Source organism: Vulpes vulpes, chromosome 13 (assembly GCF_048418805.1).
Source record: "Vulpes vulpes isolate BD-2025 chromosome 13, VulVul3, whole genome shotgun sequence".
Classification (NCBI taxonomy): domain Eukaryota; kingdom Metazoa; phylum Chordata; class Mammalia; order Carnivora; family Canidae; genus Vulpes; species Vulpes vulpes.
Window position 1 is genome coordinate 137,766,706 of NC_132792.1, and position 27,201 is coordinate 137,793,906.

A 27,201-nucleotide genomic window follows, 5' to 3' on the forward strand; every position below is an offset into this window, starting at 1 on the left:
CTTTTCTTCTACAACGACGACATGGAAATCGACTGCTCACATTCTATTTGCTTTTGCATTCCTGTGATAAACCACAGTTGTGATATTAGCATTATTTTTAACCACTCTACTTCCACAGAGAATCTTACACAGCTTCACGTTAAGTCAGAGAGGCTCTACGATTTTTCTTTCAAATAATCTAATGGAACAAAGAGGTGGCAGATGAAATGGAAAGAGCACTTGAACCAGGAGCTAGGAGCTTCCTGATAACCAAGTCATAAAGGGAAAGGCAAGCTGCACACATCTTCTTGTCTGTCAGAATAAAGTTTAATGGGAGGAACTAACTTCCTCCATGCATACAACTCCAGACAGACTTCCAGCCAGGGCGTGTGCATGAGCACACGGACAAGCATAACGGCAACGTCCGCACACAAGGCTTTACAGAAAGCACGCAGAAGTTCACACTTGCACTCCTGGCTTTGCAATTCTGTATTACCTGAGTGGTACTCAGAGGGTGTTCTTCATTTATGGGTGTTAGCTTCAATTTTTATGGCATTCAAAACAAAACAAAACAAAACAAAACAAAACAAAATCATTAAGGTACCTCTGGACCCAAATGACAAGTAACAAATTGCAAACTCTGAATATTCCAAAAAAAAAAAAATTACTGCAAGGTATGCAATTGTTTTGTTCTATATTCATCTTTTCCTGAGTTTTCTGATTATTCTATTGATTTTCCTCAAAACTTAACATTTTACAACTAGAAGCACGTTTGGGGTATACGAGAACTCCACATCTATTAACAAGTTGCATGCAAAAATAAGTGGCATTTAAGCATATATTTTTCTTTAAAAAATCAATAAATCATTTCTACTGGCTCTAACAGAGATCAAACAAATGAAATCAGCTTTTATTTTATTACAAAATTGACATTTTCAGCACTTACCTGAGAGGAGAGTATGAAGTTTGTCAGATCATATGCAGATTTTGAAATCTTTGTATAATAATGTTTTATATAACACTGATGGTGATTGCCCAGGGACAGAAAGTTCTAGGTGGATCTCCCTTTTATGCTCATCCCAATCATGCAGACTAACCACAGACTAACCTATGTATTCATCCGGGGTCTAGGTCACACCTTCCTCCCTGAGCCAACTCCTACTTGTCCTTCCAAGTCAGTTCAGTGACATAACCGTTCACTGAACTTCCCACAGAACCCTCCACATAACTCTTACCGCAACTATTTTACCTTTGATTTATTTGTCCATGTCATCTACTGGGTTACAGACTTCATAAAAGCGGGGGCCACTGAGCTCCAGGGCTAAGCATGGTGCATGGCATAAAGGTGTTCAATAATTATAGAAGGAAGGGAGGGAGGGAGAGAGGAGAGGTCAGCTTTGGATGTATTTCAATATAGACGTCTTCGATGTGCTTGCAAGCAAAGCTTATTCAAGACAGTTGCTTACGCTACTCACTCATTTCATTCATTACTCAATCATTCAAGTATATACTCACTTTGGTAAGGCATTTTTCTAGTGATCCCTGTGATGGAGATACTGCAGTGAGTAACACGGGGATAGTCCCTGATCTCATGGACTTTATATTCAAGTTAGAGAAAATAATCTGTACAATTTGGTTTTAAAGGTAAATGCACACACAAATAGAAGATGAAAACAGATCATAAGGGCTGGAAATGTCATTCCTCCCCGTAACAGAAGAAACTGTCGTAGCTAGAGAGATTTTGGACTGGAGGTGATACTCTAGGGAATACATCAGTGGCCATGGAAGCCTTCTCTCATCCCATATCAGTGTCATATGATCAGTAAACCCCAGAATCATGAATCTCACTCTATCAAATGTCACCAAAGTTTAGGGAGTCACCTGGGTTTTGTGAACCCTTGGCAGAGAAATGGAAAAGCTGAGATTATGTTTCCAGCTACCATCTGTCAAGGGACTGCAGCCAATCAATCAGCTCACATTTCAAAGCTTCATTTCACCCTAGGAGTAACCAGAAGACTGAGTCTGAGACATAATTAATTATCCCTCAAGGCAACTGGACACACTGAATTCAAATCATATTCCTCAAGGAATTAAATAGTGGCTAGAAAATAAGAATGAAATAAGACACGTTTGGTGGTCCATGTCTCCTGTTTTCGCCCAATAACAATGCCCAAGGGTCTGGGGCAAAGGCCCTCTTTCATATAGGAGAGTGATCACTTACATTTATCTCTGATCACTTACATTTATTTCTATCTTTCAAGGGAGACAGACCAAGAAGAGAAAAACTGTGCAAGTCCACATGGCATTGCAGGTCACACTCTAATCTAGATCCAAATGTTCCAGGGGCAGAAAACAGGTGAGATAAACAGATGACATTTCGAGATCTTGTCTGACCCTGGGTTTCTGAGCCCAAGAAAACTGGACCTAAGTTACTAATAGCATGGAGGTCACCAATAAAACAGCAGGGCTAACAAGCAGAAAGACTCTGTGCAAGTTGCATAACTTTTTTAAAAAAAGATTTTATTTATTTATTTGAGAGATACACACACACACACACACACACACACAGAGAGAGAGAGAGAGAGAGAGAGAGAGAGAGAGAGAGAGAAAGAGCATGTATGCATGCACACCCAAGCAGAGTGGAGGGAGGGGCAGAAGGAGAGGGACAAGCAGACTTTCCACTGAGCAGGGAGCCTGACTCAGGGCTCGATCCCAAGACCCTGAGATCATGACCTGAGCTAAAGGCTAACACTTTCACCTTCTGAGCCACCCTGGCACCTCTCAAGTTGGTTAACTTGATCAAACCTTCCCCAGGCTTTCATCGAGCAAATGAAGTGATTGAAAGAAATGAACTGACTCTTCCAACTTGAAAATTTTCTGATTGTTAACACTGATCCCTGTCAAAGTGGAAACAGCTCTAAACTGGTAAGCTACTGGTGGAGAGAATGGTCTGAGCTCTTCCTGCAGTGAAGCCAGTAACTCCAGCCTGAGGAAGTAATGGAGATCCTTCAGAGGCAGGGTATCGATGCTGTGTAGCCAGTGGAGTCTCTGGTGGGGAGTTCCACAGGCAAAATAAGGTCTTTGAAATGAGGTAATGTCATCAAAATTGTGGTAACATGTTCTTGACCTTGAGGATCCCTTTACTGCCAGAAGGAGTCACCGAAACTAGAAGAGAAAGCCCCTTGGTGTGCTCTTCTGATGCATCTTCCTTTCTGTGGTGTATGGTAAATAGAAATCCGTTATCCCCTGGCCATCTCCTTCCCAAATGGAAGACAAGAGAAACATGTTAAGCATATTAAGTAGTGAGTTCAATTTATAAATTATTAGGAACATTACCTCCCCTTGGGGGTTTTCTGAAGTCTTTAATCGTGTGGAAATGCTTTCCAGTTGCCACGGGCCACCACGTTAATTAAGAGGCCTCAATATGTCCTCTGGGGCTTCTGACGTGAATTGCACATCCCACTGGCAGGGGACAGACCTGCCTGGCCTGCCTTGTCAGCCTCTCGTTGGGGCATGATACCATGTCAGCCTGCCGCCATGAGATACTTTGAGACGCCTTCCCCATGTTTCTTAAAGCTCAGGGAAGAAGTAAGATGCTGCCCAAGATCTTCTCTCATTAAAATGCCACTTTAGGGGGCAAAGACAGCCTTCCATAGACAAGAGACAAACTCTCAGACTGAGAACTTTCTAGATTTGGCAGGTTCGCAACTGAAGGCCCTTCCCACCTGAAGATGCTAGGTATGAAGTTCCCTGCAGGAGGAGATTCGACTTTACGGCTTTTTAAATTTTTTGGTTTTTCCCAGCTCTAAAAGTTTTAATTCTGTGAAGTTTGATCACCATCTTTCGTCTTTCATCCAGGAACTTTGTCTCCAATTTCTTTATGAGCCTTCAGGAGTTTCATTAATGAGAGCCTGAAGCCCTCCAGGGAGAGTGGCTGGAGGCTGGCATGCTGGAGCCGGCCTGGGCTATTTCAAGTTGTCCTCTTTCAGGCTCTTTTTATAGAGCTGCCTTTTTGGTTCTTAGGAGTTTTTCTTGCCTCAGAACCTTGACTTTGCTGTCCCAAAGAAAAGAGAGAGTGCATTTGTTCATAAGGAGCTCAGAGCTCTCTGATTCTCAGTGGCTTCAGGCGCCTATTGTTTGCCTTAATGAAAATGCCAAGGCTGGTGCATCTGGGTGAAGCAGGAGGGGGGACAGAAGCAGCTTGCTGTGGGCGGGGTTTTCCCTGTCCAAGGCTACCCTAATGGATCCCAAAATTCCAAAGACTTGCCTAGATCTCTGCAGAGTGGGAGTGCCAGGAGGAATCAGTCTACCAGGCAAAGCTGAGGTCCTCCCATCATGCTAGAGGTAGGTGGAGCGGTCTAAGTGGTGATGCTGCCTAGGCAGACATTTCAGATGGGATCCCGAATCAGTGTTACGGTTAAGAGGCTGGCCCCACATGTAACTCGTGCTTGTGCGTGTGTGTGCGTGCACGTGCACAAATGTATGCACTGTGCACGACAGACAGGTGGAGATAAAAGGGTTCATGGAGAAGCAAAAGCACTCCACGTCGCTGTCTCAGCAATCCCTGGGCAGAGCCGCGTGAGACAGGCTCCCTCCATGGGCTATGCACACCAGCCCTTCAAAGCTTCACAAGCCAAGCATGAAGCCAATAAATAAATATCTCCAGCTGGATAATGCTCAGTGCTTATTCTTGGCCACGTTCCTTTCCTCCTTTCCTCTTTGTTTTTATGCAGTAGGTGATCTTGATGAAATAAAATAATAACAATAATCTGCTCCATTAGGACCAAACATTAAGGGAATTATTGAACAAGTAACAGAAGAAGCAGCTGGCACAGGATATGCTAATGATCATTAGACTTTAACCCTCCTTCTCTCTGAAGATAATGACACTGTTCAACCCCTCTACCCCCCCATCTCCCAAAAGTCAGGCAGCCCCCAGCCCAAGGGGAGGTGAGAGGTCTCAAAGACCTCAGCTCTGTGCACAGCAGCTGGGCCTGAACAAATGAAAACATTAAAGACTAGTCCCTGAGGGCAGACCCTATGCAAGGTACCTATGGGGATTCCGGTGACCTGTCGGGACTCCGATGACTTCAGATGAGAAACAAGTGGGGGATAGAAGGGTGAGAGAATCAAGTTGTCAAAATTTCTCCTTCAGACAAGGTACATGACACCTTCTGAACCAGTGGAAATTCAAAAGCTTTGTTTCCTCCCCAGGAAAAAAAATGAGCTGGATCTTTAGAGGCTGTGCTATTCTGAGATGCCTGTTAGGGGACAAATAGAAGACCCTTCGCGTAGGGGGTGAGCCCTGATCATATTCCTGTCTCACACAGAAAGGCACGACTTTATCATCATAATTGCCATGAGGTCTGGTGTGCCGAGGTCTAGTCAAATCTTCAGGAGCCGGGCTCAGCCTCCTCCTACAGTAGAACCTCCACCAGTGCAATGTCTGTACTGGGAGAGGTGACACCACTACCTAGCTGAGGGTTTGTTTTGTGAGGATCCCAAAGGCTACAAACCACTATGAGAGCATTTCTCACTTTCTTATAGCAATCCCATTACCCATGCTTAATTCCCCCCTAAATTCCTGCCTTATTTTGTAATTCTACAGACATGTTGCCTTATTCCTACAATCTTGGAAGCAACAAAGGAGGAATAATATCTACCATGTGTAAAGTATTTACTATGTGCCAAATATAGCACACAGTGAATTACATTATTTTATTTAATCCTATCAGTAAATAGAAATAGTAGAAATGACTGTTTCCATTTTTAGAGGAAAAAAAAACCCAGGAGGATCAGAGGCATTAAGTAACTTGCTCAGGTTATGTGGTAGTTAGTATGAATCCAAATCAAGACTCAACCACTGATCTTAATGATGTTTTATGAGCTGGTTGAGTAGAAAGGGACCCACCACTGGGCCTGGACCCCGGCCCCAATCCCCTAATCTCCATCTTCTTTAAATTAAACCCTGAATGGCCTTGCACTTACACATAACTCTCAGCGCTACACAAGTAAGGATTCCCAAATATCTATACTGAGTACTGTCTACACAGTCTGCCCTGGATGCTCCTCATCTTCTTCAGTTAAGCTTTATCACTGGGTTAATCAGATGCATAATTTTGAGCAATAATTTAATGTGCCAATGATGGCCAATTTATCAGGCTGGCAATTTGAGATGGGCAGGGAAAATCTATGGAGATATCTCTTCTTGGGTAGAGGTTTCCTAAGTGAAATCGACTGTCTTCAGGGTTGGCAGGTACAGATGCTAGATTATGTCCTTGAGAACAGTCTGCTACCCATGCCCACAGACTTTGGTGTCTTTGCCACCTGTAAGCCCTTATTCTGCGTGCAGAGACCTAAGAGGAGCAGTGGATATTTTCCACAACATAACAGCACATGGAGAAAACAGACTGGGAAGAAAGTATTCCTTCACTTTCAGAGAAGCTAGGAATAGTCAGGTCACCTAAAAGATGGCTGGCCAACAGATCTGGAGAAGATATGAGAAGCCCTGCAGGTCATGTCTTGCGTTAGAACACAACGATGATAATGGTCATTTCCCATGCAAGGCATTCAAAGCTAGGCAAATGCAGGAGTTAGCAAAACCCCTAGACACATTTCCGCTTATGAAGGATCTCATGCTTGTAACTTACTTGACCCACCACGTGGAGGGGAACAACAGATGCCCACGGTTGTGGCAGCTGTTGTGACACTCCAGCTGTGACTCAATCCTGGCACCCAAGCAAGAAGCATATTAAAGCTGAAGAATTGTAGCAAAGGGAACAGGGGAAGGGATTAAGGAGAACAGAAACGCTGATGTATAAGCACAATTAGCGTATCCAATGCCAAGATGTCTTCCAAGCCCCCCACTCTTGCCAACAAGCTTTGTCTGGTATCAAGGAAGACAGGGAAAGCGAAGACTGGAAGTCAAGAGTCTCCTCTCGGGCCCTGTACTAAGTGCCATGGCTCTTATTTCTCCCTCTTAAAAAATTATTATAATTCAATTATTTTTTTCTGGAAGTAATCAAGCACAAAATCTGGAGAAGAGGCCTGGTCAGTGAGGGCAATCTCTGAGTGAGACGCTGACGTTCTCATTAGGGCAGGCTTCCTTCAACTACCAGCTCCAACATCAGCAGCATATTGTCTTTGGCTAATTACATTTTTGCAGGCAAAGCCATTGTAAAGTCTTCAAATGCTTCCCATCCTTAATTAAAAAAAAAAAAAAAGTTGCCCTGTTCTGCCTCCTTCCTCCCTGGCATCCCACCCACCCAGTCCACACGATGTCAGCTTTGTTCTTCTGGTTTTCCACAATTTCTCTCCTGTACTCGGGTTTTGAGGAGGAGGTGATGAGGTTGACTAGAGAACCTGGCACCTGTAACTCGATTTCGTCACTAGCTGTCTACGGCAGACTTTGTTCCTGGCCGGATGCTAGTCACAGCCACAGGACCTGTGGGCTCACCAGCCAAAGATGGGCCTGAATTCCAGCCACCCCCGCCCTCCTCCCTTCTCCCCGGGCAAAGTAACAAAATGCTCAACTCTGCTCCAGTTTTGATTTACTGATCAGTGGCTGGATCAGACAGTGTGAATCTGCAGGTCAGCTTGATCTGGCCAGAGACTCTCAGGATACAAAGACAGTCAGTCGTTCTTGCTTCCAAGGCAACTGATGAGACAGACATCATCCTTCCAGACAATGCATTATTCTGTACCTGGGGCGGGCATGTGTTGCTGACCCCATGAGGGCCATTCCCAGTCAACCAGCAGCATCATTATGATTTAATTCAGATCACAGCGTTCAGGGGATTTCATTTTTCTACTTTTTAATAGAGGTGATTTATTTTTTCTATTCTTAAGATTCAGTGTTATTGTAAGAGAGAGAGGGAGAGAGAGAGAGAAAGGGGAGGGTGGAGAGGATGAAGGAGGAGAGGAAGGGAGAAAGGGGAGATAGGCCTGGGGTAACAAGGGGTGTCTACGCCTCTCCCTGGGCCTTTGCCCTCTCCTTCCCCTCACACGCCCTCCCTCACCCTACCTCTGCCTGAGCCCCACCAGAAGTCCCTCTCCTTCCCGAAATCAACTCTGGTTTCCAATGCTCAGATATGTTGTTTTCTTCCACTCCTAAAGCACATGTGGGCATTTCTTAATTAATCTTTAATCCGTAATTCTGCTGTGTCCTCTATCACAGCTCTGACTACACTTACAGGTAAAGACTCGGGTTTAAAAACTTTTACAGACTCGGCCTCAGCATAGACAGTGCACTGCTTGATTAATTATAGGGAGGCTGGCTTGGCCAGGTTGATAAAACACATGCAGCTGGCGTGGCCGGGTTGATAAAGCCCAAATAGCACGCCTTCCGTGCTGTTTGTGGGCTCAGACTTAAGGTCTCCATTGGGAAACCCATCTTCAGTCCTGTCCGCAGACTCCGCAGCCAGTCCTGAGATGTTCCCTCGTCTGCAGAGCCTCCTAGGAAGAAGCTAACTACAGCAGGATGTCAGCTTCCTTACCCACAAGGATGTTCAGATGGGAGGTCCATGCTACAGATCCATCACTCAGAGGATATTAGCTGTGCTTTCAGAAAGCACGATGGCTCATACTTATCCAAACTCGTTCCTGCTCGTACCTCTTTGCACCATTAGCAAGATGCTGTGAGATGCCAGGGGCCTCACTTACATCGACAGGGATTTTTTTTCTGGTAAGACTAACTGGCCTGTATTTTGTATCTGACTTTCTTGCTGAACTCCACAGAACTCCTCATGAATAGAGTCTCATCACCAGAGAAGTTGAAGAAATTTGCCACTACATGTTTTTTTGTTACTGAGATAACTTGACATACAACATTATATTAGTTTCAGGTGTAAAACATAATGATTTTTGTATATACCGGAAAATGATCACCACATTAAGTCCAGTTATAAAACATCTATCCTGACCATCGGAAGAACCCATGCTACGTGCTTTACAAAGGGAATGGCGTAAAGCAAAGTCCCTTCTCCTGGAAAAGAACGCTTTAATTTTTGTTTTTGTTAATATATGCGTTATCTGTATTTATGTATGCACATATATTTACATTTATATTTCTGTTTCTGCAGAGTGACTGCAGGTAAGATGGAGAAACTCTCGTTAATTCCATTCTGTAGTTCAGAAACTACATCCAACTTAGCAAGAGGGAAATACACACTATCAGGACCAGTACATCCCAACAGTTAGTTTTCTCTGCCACCACACCATGAAAATGCAGGCTACAAACTGTGTAGACCCCACAGGCACATCCAGCACCAGCTGTAACTCTAGGGTTTTTTCTCTCCGTCAAGAAACAAGACCAGACAGCAAGCTGAGTGAGAATGACCTTATTATGGGGCATTTATAATGCAGACTCCACTCTGATGGAGAAAATGAAACCAGTTCTAAATTTCGGCACTTTATCTATTATTAGCATCAAATTCAGTTGCCACACTTTACAGTTGATGGGACATGGCTCTGTGGCCTAGAATGGCAGAGGTGTGAACCCAGACACCCAGGGCAAGAAAGACAAGGAGCCCTTTGCTTTTCCCAGAGGCAGGGTCTGGTCCTGGAAGGGGCCCTCTAAATTTCTAACACTAGGGGGCACCACCCCAGTCTTTAAGCAGTGCTAAGAACACTCAAAACTGAAGTCCTCACTCAAAATTATTCACGGTGATTCTGCTCAGTATCAATTAAAAACCAATCTTTTTTCTGTGTTTTTTTTTGGGGGGGGGATTTTTAATTTATTCGACACAGAGAGAGAAAGCCCATGCAGGCAAGGCAGCAGGCAGAGGGAGAGAGAGAAGCAGGAAGCCCAATGTGGGGCTCGATCCCAGGACATCATGGGATCATAACCGGGCATCATAACCTGAGTCGAAGGCAGATGCTTAACCCACTGAGCCACCTAGGCGCCCCTTAAAACCCAATCTTAAAAGATTCAGTAGATGATGACTGATAGACAGAGATGGCCATGTGACCCGGGCAACTCTGGTGGGTGGAAGAAGAGTCTTCTCTAAGCTTCCTGCTCCAGCATTATGTGAAAGAAATAAGGGAAGTGATGGTTTAGTGGGTGGAAGAAGCTACAACAATCAGAGAAGAGACTTGAATAAAACATTCCCCTGAAGTTCTTGCAAGCCAAGTGCAGGTGTGCTGACCACCCACCAGCTCCTGTCCCCGATAGTGCCACTTACCAGTCATTTAGCCTTTGCACCAACCCTTCAAGCCTCAGCTTTCTCTTTGTCAGAAAAGCTCTCACTTAGTCTTCCTCACACAGTTGGCCATTCACTCCCAAAATCCCTTCTGGCCTCCCAGCAAAGGCCAGACGCTCCACTTGGATACAGAGATGTGGAACATCCCGCCTGTTCCCCTACCCTCCAGCAGGAAGTTCACACTTGGAGAGAGTGACGTCCTCACCACAGATGATGAGGACCACGGCGGGAGCATGAGCCCGGGACGGTGCAGCACCAGTCAACCCTGCCTAGAGGGGAGAGGGTCAGGACATCTCCCAGGGATGTCACAGGCAAATGTCACAGAGTAATTGGAAGTGACCCCACTCAGAGGGGAAGAAAGACATTTTATGCCAGAAGTAAAACATTCATGAAATCATAGAAGTCTGACACAGCAAGGGAGATGGATCTGAGCAAGCTGGCTTGGCTGGTCAGCGTGGATAGGACAGAGTGGAAATTCAGCTGTGGTGGGAGATGAGGGCAGGTCATGAGAGGTTTAACTGTGAGCAGACCCTTCAGAGCTGGCATTTCACCAGCAAGATGAGACTGTCCAAGCTGCACTTGATCAGGAACAGCCTGGAGGAGGTGGGAGAGAAGTTCTGAGAGGAACAGGCCATGTGGATGGGTGAGAGAAGATAGGGGCCTCTCCTGCCAGGAGCAGTCAGGGGTTGGGGGGAAGCACAGAGGGATTCCAGTGACATTGGGAAAATAAAATTAGCATAAGTTGGGGCTGGACTGAATTTGTGAGGAGAGAGGGAGGAGAGGGGACTTAGCCTGGGACATGGCGTTGGTGGTCTTTGCACCACGGTAGGTAGTAAGAGGTGGTCAGGGCAGTGGGGAAGACAGATGATGCATTTCACTTGACCATCTTGTTTGAAGTGCACGTGGAACACCCAGACAGATATGTATGTCAGAAGCTGGTGGGAGAGATGCCAAGGCTGAGGACAGAGACAGTTATAAGGACCAAGTGAAAAAAACATGATACAAACAAATTCTACTCATTTCACAAACACCAACTGGGGATGTTCCATGTGTGAAGTGTGGTGCTGGTAGCTGTAAGAAATATAAAGATGAATCAGACTCAAACCAGATCCTGCCATTTAGGAATCTGGAGTCTAGTAGGGAAGAAAAGACTCATCAGAATTGCTTTTGGATGGAAACAGATGCTACCCATAAGAGAGGTTCAGAGAAGAGGCCACAGGAAACCAAGGGGAAGGCATGGTCTCTAGAGGAAAGATGCAAAGAGGGGGCCAGGTGGACACATCTGAAATAGGACCTGAAAGAGAGGTAAGACTTGAATGCATACACATGGAGGAGAGGAGGGGGACAGAAGAGGACAATGCCAGAGTCATGGCAGGTACAGGGACAGTGAGTAAGTGAGCACAGAAAAGAGGATCTGGCCCAATAAGCATGACTAGGAAAACTGAGATCCTTCTGCCCCCAAATAATACAATGCACTATTTGTGTAGATGATTCTCCAGTAAAATAACTATTTTTTGCCTTTTGGCTGCTCTTTCTCTGCAACCCTAGTGATCTGGAAGGCTATCAGCTGGGTGAAGCAGCATTTGACACAGCCACTAGTAAAAATTTCTGGATGGAGAAACAGCCCTTTAAAGGCACTCAAAGTATCACACAGGAATAGTTATACAGCCCACTTCCCACTCCAACTTTTTTCATTAGATGAAATCAGGTGAAAATGAACATCAGATGCAAGTCTGGTCAAAGAGGCAACGGAACCCACAAAGGGCATGCAGAAGAGGAAGCAAGGAGAGGAAGACAGCGAGTCTGTGGTACCTCGGAGATCAGAGACGACCTTTCATTCCCTGGAGACAAATAGTGCTGACCTGTCCTCACCCTTGTCCAGATGCCATCCTGAGAAGTGGCAGGGCCCACGTGGAAGCCAAGTTTGCCAGGTACCCTGAAGGTCCTGGAACTGTTATTTGGAGCAAGGTAGACCCCACTATCCTGGTAAGAATTTTCCTTCCCAAGCAGACCTTTCTCTCTAAGACACAACAACTATCCTGAGAACACAGGACACAGGGCAACTGAAGCAATCAGGTAAGGAGGATATGTAAAGCCACAGATTCGGCTGCACTTGCCAGAATCACTCCACCTCCAGCTCCACTGCAGTCATTCATTTTGGGTAGAAGGAGGAACGTCCTCTTAGACTGCTCAAAGTGTTCCAGAGGTGATGGTACAGAGGCACCGAATCCCCCAAGCTGAAGGTGATGGGCCCTTCACAGGATATGCTCCCTCATGTGGTCCAGGGGCCACTCCACCCTGTGGCCAACCCCAGGAGGCTCCTGGGCACTTCCGATGGCTCAGGTGGGGGCATGTCCCGGGGGGCTCCATGGAGACTGTGAGGAGCAGAGCTGGCTGAGGACAAGCCTGGGCCAGCAGCTTGGCAAATCCCAGGGTACCTGATAAGAGGCCCCCCTGGGCCACAGGAAAAGGCTCACAGCCACCAAACTCCTTTCAGCGGGTCAGCATGGTGGGAAGGGACAGCTCTCTCCCAGGACAGAACGGCCTCCGTTCAACCCTGCCTATAGGCACACAAGCCCACCATTGTCCCCACAGACCATCATCTCATGTTCATGAAGGGAAAAAAGGAAAGCAGAGTTGCTGCAGGGGACAGAATAGAGTTTCTCTGCATATTTCTCTGAAGTCGGTTTTAACCAGGAGTTGCTAGTGTCCCACACGTCCTTCACTTTCATATTCCTGGAATGTCAGAGCTGGAGGCAACTCGCAAGTTCATCCAGCCTGGGGTTCCCAAGGCACAGTGCCCACAGCCCATCCCTGCTCCTGGCTGATGTCACGCCAACCAATGGCTGGTAAAAGTAGGGGTTTTTAAAATTTTATTATTGTATAAAATAATATTTTTTCCTAACCTGTACTGTAATAATTAATGGTAATGTCAAACCCATGATTTTATTGGCATTTTCATAAAATGAGTTCAAACTGGAAAAGCGTCAATGTAAATAAAAATATTCAGAAAATACAAGTAGAGTTTGGAAAAAAAAATATGGCATAAGTAGAATGCCTAAAGTTTTGAGAATGCTCATTCACAGTTGAGGAAACATTCTGGAAGGTGAAGACGTTTCTCTGCCGTTTTACAGACTTTTGTGGGGAAAAGGCCTATCACAAAAGCCTCCTGACTCCTAATCCAGTGCTCTCCTTGTCTCCCTGGCCCAGTATTTATCACCGTTAAGGGAAGAAGAGGAAATGCAGCCTGGATGAGTGCAGCCCAGTTGAATCACTGTGCTCCGGAAATTGTGAGCAGAGCCCTGGCTGGGACATGTTGGTGCTGCCCATCCCCACCACAGGTGAAGTCCAAGGGAGGCAGTCGTGCCCAGGACAGGCTGGAGCTCTCAGGTGCTGAGGCCACTGGCTCTGGTCAGCAGACCCCAGATGCAGCCAGCTCAAAGCCCAGGGACGGTGACCTGGCTCCATGACATTTAAAATGGAATAAAGAGAATAAAAAGAATCAAATGGAATGCTTTAACCTCACTGTTGGGATGCAGAACCCTCCTGCGTTTGCTCTGTGTGGCAGCTTACCTCCCTTCGTAAGGATGTGTCTCAGTTCCAGAAATGTCAGATTCTGACATGCTCGCTCTTATACGTCCCAAATGCTCATATGTATTAGCCCCAAGCCTTTCATCTTCTTGCTCAGACAAGATATAAGAAGGGAGGAAACAAAGAGTTGAGCCCTTTATCAAACACCTGGTGTCTGATCCTATGTCTTCTTTATGGTGGTTTTGGGAGCAGCAGAACACCCCTTAAGTTCACCTTAAGCAAACTTTAGCATTGGAAGCCATGCCCAGAAGTCCCAGATACCGCTCCATGAAGCACCCACTGCTGTCAGCCACAGTTCAATATATCAATTAACTGAGCATCTGATTCTCCCAAGTTAGAAGGCTACTTGACTCATCTCTTGCTATTCACGGATGTCAGCAGCAGTGACAGAGGTATCGGGAGGATCATAAATAGCAAGGCAGCAGCAGGAAGCCTCCTGACCTCCTCAGATGTGCCATGGAGACTCCTGTGCAGCCTGCAGGAGAGCTTCTGACATCCGCCTCTCGTGGAGGCAAGACTTCCAATGAACTTGAGCATGTACTTGACAGGGTATGCAATAAGGCGGTTTTATGACATGAGGTCTTAAAATGCCTCGTCCACCTTCAGCCTCATAAGCAAGGCAGGCAGCCACCACTAACTCTTAAAGTCCTTACATATCACAAACCAAATGTATCGTGACATGTCTGGAAGCATAATCTACTTCTCTGCGTGCGTGTACACTTAAATTAGGTATTTCGGTCTAAGGGGCTGTTTTAACACAGCTAAACATTTCACAAAAGTCTGCTGTGTATGTCAAAATCGAAACCAAGCAGGAGCCATCAGCTTCACAGGGAAGAAAAAAAATTGCACACTTCCTAATCGGTATCTTGTTTATAATTCTCTTGTCAAGTCTAAGCATATTTTTGTTTTCATCAACTTTGTCTTTGCTAAACCCATCGATACTCTCAGGAGAGGCAACTATGCTTGCATTTCACCTGAATTTGTGCCTTGAATTTGTAGCAACAATCTTTGTCAATGCCTGCTTTAAGTGACAATTATAATCAATCTATAGGAGACTGACTTAAACTAGCAGACTATTATCTTTCACTCTGCGAATGGGGCCTTATCACTTCTGCCAAGTTGTTAAGATTTAAGTCTCTGTTTAAGATCTGTAGGTAAAAGAAATGTACTAGATCAGGATCAGCAAATGATGGCCTATAGGCCAAATGGGGCCCACTGCTTGTTTTGTAAATAAAGCTTTATTGGAACACAGACACATGTATCCATTTACTTACTGTAAATGGCTACCTGGGCACTACAATGGCAAGAGTTGGGTAGTTGCAACAGAGTTCATATGGCTTACAAAGCTGAAATATTTATCATTTGGCCCTTCACAGACCCCCGGCCTAACTTCCTGCCATTATCCATGGGCACATGGCTCTGTGGGCACATGGCTGACAACATCTACTACACCCAATGCTACTCTGTCTTCACTAAGCTTTCGGAATAAGAACTCTGAGTCTCTCCACCGATCGTGGCTGTGAATGTCACCTACCAGTCTAAGCCTCCTTCTCCCTGTCGTGAATGCAACAACCATCTTTGTATGTGTAGATACCTGAGCAGAAAAATAATTCCCATAATGACATCATTTGGTTTAATTAAAAAAATAAATAAATTAGTGAAGTTCTTCCAGGGAAGTTTGGAGCTGGGATTAGCATCCCAAACCATAGGAGAGTTGCTAGGAAACCCTGTAAACAATGAAACAAAAGTGGCTTTACAATGCCCTAGATGTACAGGACCACGTCCCAGTTTCGTCACTGGCCTGCTCTGTTGCCCTGAGGTCTTTAATTGCCTCAGTCCTGTCCCTGAGCACGACTCCTCTAGGACTCCTGTAAAAGGTTGCTATGATCCCAGCTGCTTTTCTGGCTCTCTAAGGCAGTGGGCCCCCGGGTAACACACTGCACACAGAATTGTTACAGGCAGCTTGCATGACACCCCAAGAGTTTACCTGGTGAATATTTACTGGGTCCTTCCCATGGGTCAAGCACCATAGGAAGTGCTTAGTAAGAATCATCTCATTTAATCATCAAAACAGCTTCCAGAATCTATTATCATTCTTACTGTATAAATAAGCAAAGTGAGTTTAGTGAGATTTAAACAATTTGCCCAAGGACACTAGAAAATCTGGTAAGTGGTAGAGCTAGGACTTAAGCTGGTCTCTCTAACATCGAAGCCTTGCTATAAACTCCCGTCCTATAGTTCAATATCACGGGATTTACAGTCTTCACTGGCTTCTTGGCTTCTCAATGACCTTTGTTCAGAGCCAACCCCAGGCTTCTTTGCAATGCTTAATCCCTTTGATCAGTACAAATCTTCACCTTTTGAAGTGGCTCAGAGATTCCACCATGATGATACTTTGCCCAGTTCTCTATGCTTTCCTAATTTTCATCAAGTGAAGGGGTTTCTACTGTGCCAGCTAAAAGAAGCAAAATTATTCCATAGCCTGGAAAACTGGAGAAACTGGTTGACCCTGATGCCACCCAGCAACATAGTCCTAGCAGAATGCAGTCTGGAGTCAGATACACTTGCCTTGAATCCTGGTTTCATCTGTATGACCTTGGATTGGTGATTTACTTTCTCTAAGTCTCAGTGTTCACATCTGAAAAGTGGGTATCTATTTCACAAGGTTATTATGGGAGTTGATTGATATGATGCACAACAATGATCCCATTCATAGTCTGGGACATAGTAGGTGAAGTATGAGCTTCATTACTATGAGTTTTACCAGTTCTTCAGATCGATTTAAACCTAACAGAGATTATAACTCTTGCTTCCAAAAGGATCTTCAGGGACTTTTGGAAGTAAGTACTTAAAAGTAATTTGTTGGCTTCTATATCAAGTGAGCTAAATTGCTGAACAGAGTATTACATCATGTTGTTAAAAAATAGTATCCTTGTGAAAATGTGGCCTCTTAGCTATTTTTCTTGCTGTCTGGAGAAATGGGGGCAACTTTAAGGCCCCTATGAGCTTCAGGAAAGAGAAGAACAAAATTGTAAAGAGGATGTAAAAAATGTAGAGAAATGGAAAAGAACACTCCACCCAGCCCCCAGTTCTGCCAAAGGCCATCCTCAAATATTAAGTGTTAATAATATGATTAAATATTCCTTGAAAGCAGAATGTTGTCTTATTAATTTTCTACTCTTTAGTAGATAGAATGTCTCTATATCTATATATAAATCTAAGGAGGTGTGTGTGTGTGTGTGTGTGTGTGTGTGTGTGTGTGTGTACCTGGAGCTTGAGAGATGCTGGTAAATAATTAATAGTTAAATGAATGAATGAGTTAATGACCCTTTTAAATCAATGATAGGTCAATAATGCTTTTAAAATTTTTTTGTTGTTGTTTCTAAAAACTTACTGCAAAATTGTGAAAGTATGTATATGAAGAAGCCTAAGTTTATTATTCTATGACTTTCACAATTTGAGAGTGGGAAGTCCCTACCTAACTGCTTTCTTCCCTTCCCTGCCAATAAGCCTGCTGCTGCCAGCTGTGAGGTGGTGTGGCTGAAGCCAAGGTTAGCAGGTGGGTGTAGCCAAGTTGAACGGATTCTGAGCTTCTGGGCTTAGCTACCTGATGTAGCCACAGGAAGAATGATCTACATTCTACCTTGGTTGTGAGTCCTAGTGCTCATAGAGTTATTAGTCTGGAAGCAGCAATGGGGAAAAGTGTCAGAGGAGTCTCAGCAGTCAAAAATGGACAACACAACAGAAGCTGGTAAGAGGACATGTAATAAATACACACTGGGCACTCAGTATTGTCCAAAATATGAGCCGGGTGCTTCTTGGCATATAGAGTCTAGACTCCACCAACTACCTCAATTTAGACCCTGGATCTATAAAATAACTGTTTAATTTTAGGTGAGTTACTTTGCTTGTCTGGCCCTCGGTCCTATCATGTGTAAAATGGGATCATAACAAGCCCTACCTCATGGTGCTATGACGAGAACAAAAAATAAGGTGATATATACTGAAAGTACTTAGAGTAGTGTTTGGCACTTGGTACATACAAAATAAATAAAACTACAATGCTGAAGATGGTGGTGGTGATATGGTGATGATGATGATGATGATGATGATGACGATGACAACAGCATATTTCACTCCTCCACGCTTCTCTACAAGTATATGCCTATTGTATTGAATAAGTAAATCATGGAATCATGGCTTCTCAGACTCTGCTAAAGAAAGTGGTTCTGAACTAGGACTGGAGCAGAGCTAGTCATGTGCTGTGCACCTAAGCCAACCTCCCCATAACTATAGTCAATAGGAGAAGGTTAGGGTTATATCCTCCTATGGGATAACTTGATTAGGAAGAGCTCTGAACAAACAGGAACTACAGTCACTAGCTGGTCCCTCTGCTTGTCTCCCTAAGGAGTCAGAATTAAGTGGAGGAAAGCAGGGAATCTGGCTGCTTCACACAAAGCTGGAAACACTGTAAAGCTGCAAGGATCGGGGGGGGGGGGTCCTAAGTGAGGTGATTTGATGAGTAAATGGACAGTACAAACATTTAAGAGCATCAACATGGGAATGAGATATATAGAATAGACTGGACAAAGGAGCTAATTCACGGCAACAGGAGCAATGAAAATGGACTCCAAAGAGCCAAACCACAAACTGCTAAGGCTGGGGGCTGACAGATGATTTGGATCCCCCACACAACCTTCCAGCTCCAGGCTTTGTGAAATTCTGCTCTGGGGACTTTTTCTTTTTTTAATCAAGACGATTCGTGTCTATCTTACCTCCATGTGAATTTTTACAGTCAGACTCCATCACAGAGAAGGCCCGAGTGGATTTCCATTCTCTGAAACTAAAAAGTCTAAGCAGTGAATGTATCCATTTCACAGATTAAGTAGAAAGCTTCCAGAAAGGTCAGCGGATTACCTGAAGTGTTAAAGCCAGGTTCTAGAGTTCATCTTCCAAACCGAAGCCCACTGTTTCTTTCCTGCACACCTCAGCTCCCACTCCACAGGAATATGGGAGGGCAGCCAGACCTTGCAAAAAGCTGAACGACTGGAATGGTTGATGGACTCACATGTTCCTCATGTGCCAAACCGTGGTGCCAGGTGGGGAGGTTTATAAACCAACCTTCCCTCAGCACTTGGGAGAGACCCCAAATGGGCCCCAGCAGGTCATCTTTTGCGCATCAGTCTGCCAGAAACAATCCAAGAGCAAGGAGGTTTCGTTTGTAGGGATCTTGCTGATTATTTTAGGAACTGCCCATCATTTTTGTAATGGAAAGCCAAGTACACAGCCATGGCTTTGGAAAGGGGGGGTGGTGGCCAATAAGTCAGTCCTGCCCCATGATGGATGGCTTGAATTGCTATAGGAAAGTTCTTTAGACTGAATCGATTATTACTCTAGTTCTAGCCTTTGTGGTAATACAAGAGATGTTTCAATTGTTCCATTTCCTTCTGAAGATCAGAAAGATTGGCCCTGATAAATCAGGGCATCCTCAGTTGAACTAAGCAAATAATAAAAATTGACAATAAAGATGTAAAAGTGACCCCCATTAATGAATTTGCTAATGAACCTTTGTAACAGATCAGCTGAAGGCAAAAGAAATGGACAGAAAAAGCACCAAGCTCTCCTGTGCCCATAGACACTTAATTAACTGACGGCCTTGGTGGCACAGAGCAATGACTGTGCTTAGCACTGCCCTTCCCTGCCCATAGACATAGAGCTTGAGGAGTGCAGCAAAGATCACTTTAAGCAAAGTCACAGGTGATGTGCAGGCAGCTGAACAGAACCTGAGAAAGGATGCACAGGTGAGAGCAAGGATGGGGCCTCTAGCACAAAATTGTCTATGGTCCCAGAAACACAATCCCAGAGGCTCCCACAAGTATGTTCCTCAGGTTTTGTACTGACTCGGCCCAAGTGTTACATCCCCAGAAAGGAACCTCTCTGCAGTTCTCCTACTTCCTGGACACTGGGAATCCTCCCATGTAGCCACTCCTGTGGCCTCTTCTGCCTCTGAACCTGTTTTCTGCTTTTTGTTTCTCCCAAAAGAAAACTGTGTTGAGTGCTCAGCTGGGGCTCCCAAAAACAAGGGACCTGGAAACACCCAGAGTGCCAGTAGTCAAGGGCCACAGGAACCTGCAGACACTGGTCAATAGGCTCTACACAGCCGGGGCGGGTGGTCTTGAGCAGCACTCAGCCTTCAGTGAAGGGCTCTAGTCATCGGGGAGATTGACAAACACTCAGAGATTCTTTTTCTTCCACAATTGTGAATTGTGCCTAAGAAGGGTTGAACTATGAAAGATTATCTACTGGTGGGAGTTATGACTGCAAAATATATACATCAAACTGAAGCATTTTTGAAAGGTTACTCACTGTGAGAAATGTATTTAACCAACCTATATGCATCGAGGAAGTCTATTAACACTGCCATCTTTAATTACAAAGATGAAATATATAGATAATACATTAAAATGCTATTATGCACCATTCAATTCTTTTGCATACTTTAAGAAGAAAAATGTGGATCATATGGTAAATTAGCAAAAGTACAATATGGAAATTTAAATCCACAGAGTCTGAATATCTAATGTAAAGTTGTATTAAAACCTGATCTTCTATGCGGTAAACAGTTTGCTTATAGCTGAAAAATTCTTTGACTTCTGGATTGAAATTCACACATCAATTTTCTTTTGATGACTTTGCTTTCACTTGTTCAAGAGTTTGCAAAAGAGTATCCCTGTGTACCTCAGTAGTTTTAAATGTCAATTATCTTGCAAAATTCAAAATAAATCTCTTCAGCCTAGTTTGAATCGTGCAGGAGGTTAAAACACATTGTTTGACCCTCAAAGCAATAATATAAGATTTCAGGAGGGAAAAAGTACCTCTTTGGAAAAAATAATTCAAAAATTTTAGGATGTGATTGAAAAATAAGAAAAGCAAAAGGTTTTCAAAGTTTCAAATTGCCAAGTTCCCAACTGAGGTATTGGTTTTCTGCAAGCCCACAATTTTGCTGATGGTATATTTATAGTGGGCACAGTGTAAGAGAGGACTCACCAATTCTCATTCATGGAGTGTCATATGGATACAAAAACGGTTTTCCTTTGCCTTTCAGTCTCTCATTACTTATATTTTGTGTTTAAAACTAAACTTGGTAAATGCAAAATATAAAAATAAACAGTGGTCCCTGTATTGAGGCAATATGGATGAGAAAAGTGTAAATACAAAATGAGAGGAATGTAAACCTGAAGGTTTTCACAGAACCATTAATTCCCTCTGCACATATTGGAAATATTTAGAATTACCAGTTAAGCTTTTAAATATACATTTTCTCAACAAGAGAGAAAAAGGTTGGGTGTATTCATGTTTTGATAATCACTTTAACTTTTCTCTTTTTCAAATTATGTTATTTGGATCCAAACAGAAAACCGCATCAGTATCGATCGTTAGAGTTAATGAAAAATAGCTCTGCTATTGTCATTTCATAACTAACAGGGTTTGGGTAATAAAATTTCATGTAAGTGCATTCTGCTGCCCAACAGTGTTACTAGTCAAAGGACTGCAAAATCTTCTGACATTTATAATGCTCTCTTTCCCGATGCCTCAAATGGCTGCCTACTTTACCTCCAAAGGATATAGTATAAAGGGTATCAGATAAAGTCTACCAGTCCCTCAGTCTCTTAAGAAGAAGTCATCAGAGATTCTAGGAGCGACGTCTTCAAACAGGATACCCTTAGGCTTGATTTCTAAGCTGAGGGCAGACACACAATTTCAGACTTTTGAAATGTATCTACAATAGAATGCTAAGGATAGGAGAGGTGATGTGTGAGGGTGTCTGGCATGGAATGAGAATGGAGCAAGGGAAGGTGGCAAGCCGGGCTGGAGGAGACTCCACTGACCACATTGTCTTTGACAAGGATGGGAGGGAGTATTTATATCTTCACTTTACCTTGGTATTCCTGTTTTCTTACAGAAATCAAAGGCCTTCCTGAATTTTTCATGGAGATGTGGGCCTATCCACATAGAAGAGGTCAAACCACAGACAAACACCAGACTTGCCTACACCTAGCCTTTGCCCATGCACTTTTAACCTCTCTCCCCTCTAGCTTAGTGAATATAACAGAATAAACTAAAGTACAACTGAAGGAATAATCTCTTCCATTTTACTTGGAAAACAGAACATCATTGTTGGTCTGCCATGGGTGACCAGCAGCATATGAAGGAAAGATTTCAGAGACAGGTTGAAGGCTGACTTTTGTTCTCTTTCCATTTCAGTGCCCATGGTCCATTAATCCTTGCCCAGGAGGGCCTCAAAAAAAAAAAAAAAGCTTTAGTAACATAGGGATTCTCAAAGGGGTTGTTATATTTTAAGGGCACAGACTATGTCCTCAAATCCTTCAGCATCCTTGATTGGTGCATTTCTATCTTCATGGCCACCCACCCCCACAAACATGCATGCATGTGTGAATACACACGCACATGCATGCACATATGCACATATATATCAAACATGCACACACATATACTTCTCCAGAAAACTTACTGGAGTACATCATTCTGGGGACAGAAAGTAGGATCCTTGCTACAGTAAGATGTGAGGTGGCAACTAGGACCAGCTTTAGGCTATCTTTCCATGGATCTTCACACTACTCCCCCAGCTCCCACCAACACACCTTCTGACACATTGACTGTCTTAACCACCTGTATTCAGGGTCTTTCTTTCAGACACAATGGCACCCAATATTAGTTCCTGGGAATCTCTATACACTTTTCTAAACCCTAAACATTTCTTTGGTGTGATGACTCATTCTTTGAAATGGTCTTAGACCAAAAGAAACAAAACAAAACAAAAACCATCCACGACAATGACTGTTTTCCGCAATGACGGGGAGATGTGAATGGCTAGTGAGAAGTCCACTGCTGTGCCTGTCTTTTCAATCAGACCATATCATAAATGTGAAGACAACGTGACCTCGAAGCCTGTCACTCCAGTCAATGCCAGCATTAATTCGGCTGATTTGCCTGGTCTTACCACTCTCTGGAAACTACAAGCTACATTAAAGAAGACAATGTTCCTGAGAGAGGAAATGCTAGTTTTTAATTAAGGATGTACAAGTAGTGTAACTGCCTTATTATAAACCTCAATTCATTTGTAAATGTGAGGCATAACAATCTCACTTACCTGCCTGCCTTCTAACACATCTACACACAGACTTACCATTTGCTCTTCAAGGACTCTTTTCTCGACCATGTAGTTTAAAAATAAAGTAGCTTGTGTATATGTGGGTAATCTATCAAGCCAGTTATTCACAGGAACACCAGTTGAGGAAGCAGTGGAAGACTTACATTCTGAGATTTTGTCAGAGATTTTATGGAGAGAGTTCCAATGCCAAAATATTTGGGTGATGGAAATTTTTATATATCTAAAATGTGCTCAGATTCTCTCAATCTGATACACACAAAACTAAATAGCATGTAGCACTGGTACCAAAGTAATAGATAAAGTTTAGACCAAGACCTAGATTGGTGTTCTGTAGAGTTTCATAAACATGAAGCAACCCACGCCTTCTGGTACATATGTCCCATGAAGTATCAGGCCAACCTCTCCAGCCTACTCTAGAAGCAAATGATGTATTGGTTTTACTAATATAATACTAATATATAAAATACACACCACAAGTGAAACAGGCATTTTCTATCTCGACCAGGAAATTCATTCATTTCTTCCACAAATATTTATTAAGCCTTAACTATGTGAATACATTAAGTGCTAAGAATATGTTAGTGAACAAAGCACCACCAAACAAAACCCTTGCCTGTCATTGTAGCACTTATTTTTGAGTGAGATTCTAAAACATAAGTTCCTAGAATTTTAGGAAGAATCTTCTAATTTTCTCATGGCCTCAAATTTCCGAATAGGGGAAGAGATGCTGATGGTGACATTCTGATCTAGTCTACAGAGAAGGGCAAGTATGTACTGACATGCCCTTTGTTGTAAGAGGTGAGAAAGCCAAATGCTGACCTTCTCTCAGCCGGGAAAAGAGAGAAGAGGGCTTGGTAGCAGAGAGCAGCTGGGCAATTTAATCATTCAGCAGACATTTATGGAGCAACTGTTCTAAGATATTCTTATATGTTAGTTGAATAACCCCTTTCTAAGACAATCCACTACCCCCATCTGATATTGTCTCTTGTTTGTAAAAGTCACTCCATGTCTAGGCATGTTCCCAAAGAGAACAGCTGGGTAATGGTATAGAAATAATTGCAACTTTTACTTCACCATAGGCGGAGACATTTTCCACAAATGGGAAATTTACTTATTAACATGATCAATGATCATTGTGCAGTGGGTTTTGTAGAGCTGTGTCTATGGCTCTAAGGCTCTTAATGGCAGGATAACATAAGACATGGCCTGAGAGGCTAGAGCCACGCTGCTCTTACCATGACAGAGATGTGCAGGATCCTCAGTTCCTCTTCTGCTGACTCATGCTGGGGTTCTTCAGTTGGGTCTTGTCCAGGAAGGCTGGGGGCACCATCTTGGTGATGAATGTGAAAAAGCAAAGTGCCATTCTCCAGCCACTGCTGCCTCCAGCGCACCAGAGGGATGTCTTCTGTGTTCCCTGAGATCTCTAGAGGACAAACACCAAAGGCACAGGTCAGACTTCTGACTGGACCACTCTGAGTCTTATTCCTCTTCTTCCTAGACAATGGTACCAATTTGCCAGCTGCAGTTAAAGACGATAAAGGGTTTCAGCTATAGTTAGGTCAGGTTTACTGCTGTTTCAAATCTCAAGGAAGGGAAGAGGCCCTGAGCAAAAGAGAATTATCCCCCATGGGTCTTTGCACCATAAGCTAGTGAGCTAGGCTCTCACCCATTGAGAAAAACACCAAGGTGAAAATTCAAATTCTTCCCCATATTTCTAGGATCAATAGCATCCTTTACCTAGCACAGTTGGAATACCCTGATAACCCCTCGAGTAAGTACAAGGTTGTTTGCCTCTTATAAATTTGAAAATGTGAGTTCCCTAGCAATTACTCCTAGACACCAGTGAATCTACCAAGGAGAGAGTTGGTAATTACTGTGCAGAGAACTGGGCACGTCCGGAGCAGTCCTGAGGTTACTGCCGAGCCACTGGGGCTGACAGGATATTTCTAAAACCACAATCATTTGCTGCAGAGCCCACTGGAGATGTGTGATACTTGCTGTGGCAGGTAATGTTTTAATTCCCTTTAATTTTTCTCTCATCTTTGCAGAGCAGAGGCGGTACACGGGGAGGAGGTGGTGAAGAAGTGGGTCCTTATCACAGACACAAGCACTCACCTGCTCTCAGGGCTCTAGATCCAGGCACTAGACTATCATCAACAATTAATAACAAAGACCAAACCCTACTACATACTTCACACTGTGCTAAGGTGCTAAGCTGCTGTTACAGAAGCCTGCTATTAAGAGTCTCTCTTGCTAACATTCCTAAGCAATATCATATTGGAGCTTTGAGACATCCCACCACAGAGAGACCCGATTAACCTAGCCTCTCCTAAACTTCATTTGTCCCCCATATCATTTTTTTTCCTTAACAACTGTTACCACCCTAGGGAACTAATATTCTGCTGAACACACTTTGGCAATGCATTGCTTTATAAAACTTCGTTTTTTAAAAGGCATGTCGTCTTATCCCAAAATTTATCACCTTTGACCAAAAAAATAATTCCATAGATATAAAAAAGATTTAATAAGACACATTTAGAATAGTATTCTCATCAAGTACCACACCATAAAGAGGGAAGCAATTTTAAATATTTATGGAGTTTATAAATATCTTTCACTATTTGTAGGAGGGCACAAATTATGTTCTACTTTATTTATTTACTTATGTATTTATTCATTAATTTACTTAACAGATACACATTGGGCATGTATTATGCACCAGGCACTGTTCTAGGCACTGTGATACTAATTAAATGAGTCCCTCAACAAGTTCTCCAAAGCAACCCACCCTGAGTGAATGTGAATGTGGGAGGTGTTACATCGTGTGCATAATGACACCATGTGGAAATGCAGAAGGAAAGAGTGGGCTTGCCTGTGTTGAGGGTGGAAGAAAGGGAAGAAAGTAGCCTTTCAAGATTTTTTATTTATTTATTCATGAGAGACAGAGAGAGGCAGAGACATAGGCAGAGGGAGAAGCAGGCTCCCTGAGGGAAGCCTAATGTGGGACTCTACTCCAGGACCCTGGGATCATGACCTGAGCCAAAGGCAGATGCTCAATCACTGAGCCACCAAGGGAAAGTAGCCTTTCAGAAGAAAATACTGGCATTGGGCCTGGAAGGGTGAGTGGATTTCCTTTTAACGGTAGAGAAGTGGCAAGAAGACATTCAGACACTGATATGAGAACTAGAAGGAGGAGGAAAAAGAAGAATACTGGTTGGTCTTCTCAGGGTAAAGTCAGTGTCAAGAATTCATATGAGCCACAGATCCTTAGCCTATCCCTGAAAGACACGGATAGTATTCCCTACCTCTTCCAACCTCCAGCCCAGGGAGAAGAGTAAATGAGCATGAGTAGGATGACAAGGGGACAAGATGGTCAGAGCTCCCTTTCATCCTCGGCCCCTCACCCAATCACCTGGAACGCTCAGGCATCCCAGTGGGAGGGCAGGCTGTCCACATGCTGGGAAGTGACCGGTACAGGCAGCCAGGAAGTTGCCATGGGTGGAGGGTGTGAGAAGTGAAGCTCCCCTGCATCTGGGTCTTAGTTCTTCCATAGGCACAGCCCCATCTTTTGAGTGAGGCGGTAGGTGACACAGGCCTTCCCCCTAAGGAGGTGAAAAGAAACCCCCAGGTGGGCCTCCCAGCAGTCCAGGCACAGTCACTACAAGTTCCCATCACAAGCCCTTCCCAACGCCCAGTCAAGCCTTCACTTCTGAGCACCAAGAAGGTTCCTCCTGGGAAACACACCCCTCCCCCAAGTCCCTTCCCTTCACTGCAGTGGAAACCAGTCTCCTCACCACAGACAGTAATCATGAGCACTAACAGCTCCTAATAGAGCACCAAACACCCTAATTAAATCACCCAGGGCAACACGTGTTCAGCCTCCTACCCACACCTGCTCTTCGCCAGCCCAGAATTAATTCCACACACGTTGGGTGGGTGCCACTTCAGCCCTTCCTGTAACTCTCTAGAAGGAATCTAGCACCTCATAACTCTAAAGCGCTTAAACTGATTTTTTTTTAATTTCCCGAGAGACCCTCATCAAAAAGGCCAGGCTCATTATCTCCGTTTTAACTGTGGAAGCAAGGATGAGTCAACACTCAGACCAAGGTTATGCCAGCGTGATACAAAACAGGGGAAAAACTTATCAGATCCCCTCCCCCCCAACCCACACCAGATGGCATGACCCATACGCAGGCACAGAGAGAAAAAGCACTTGAGTATGGAGTCCGTGTGGTCTTC

General features: G+C 44.0%; 1 protein-coding gene across 4 annotated transcripts in view; it reads right to left on the reverse strand.

The window, feature by feature from the left end:
* Positions 1 to 27,201, reverse strand: part of ASTN1 (astrotactin 1) — a 300,822-nt gene that overhangs the window by 164,893 nt on the left and 108,728 nt on the right. For all 4 annotated transcript variants that reach the window (XM_026001246.2, XM_072733094.1, XM_072733093.1 and 1 more), the window contains exon 2: positions 24,198 to 24,385. In XM_026001246.2, coding sequence (XP_025857031.1) covers positions 24,198 to 24,385 — 188 coding nt within the window. The remainder of the gene's footprint in view (positions 1 to 24,197; positions 24,386 to 27,201) is intronic.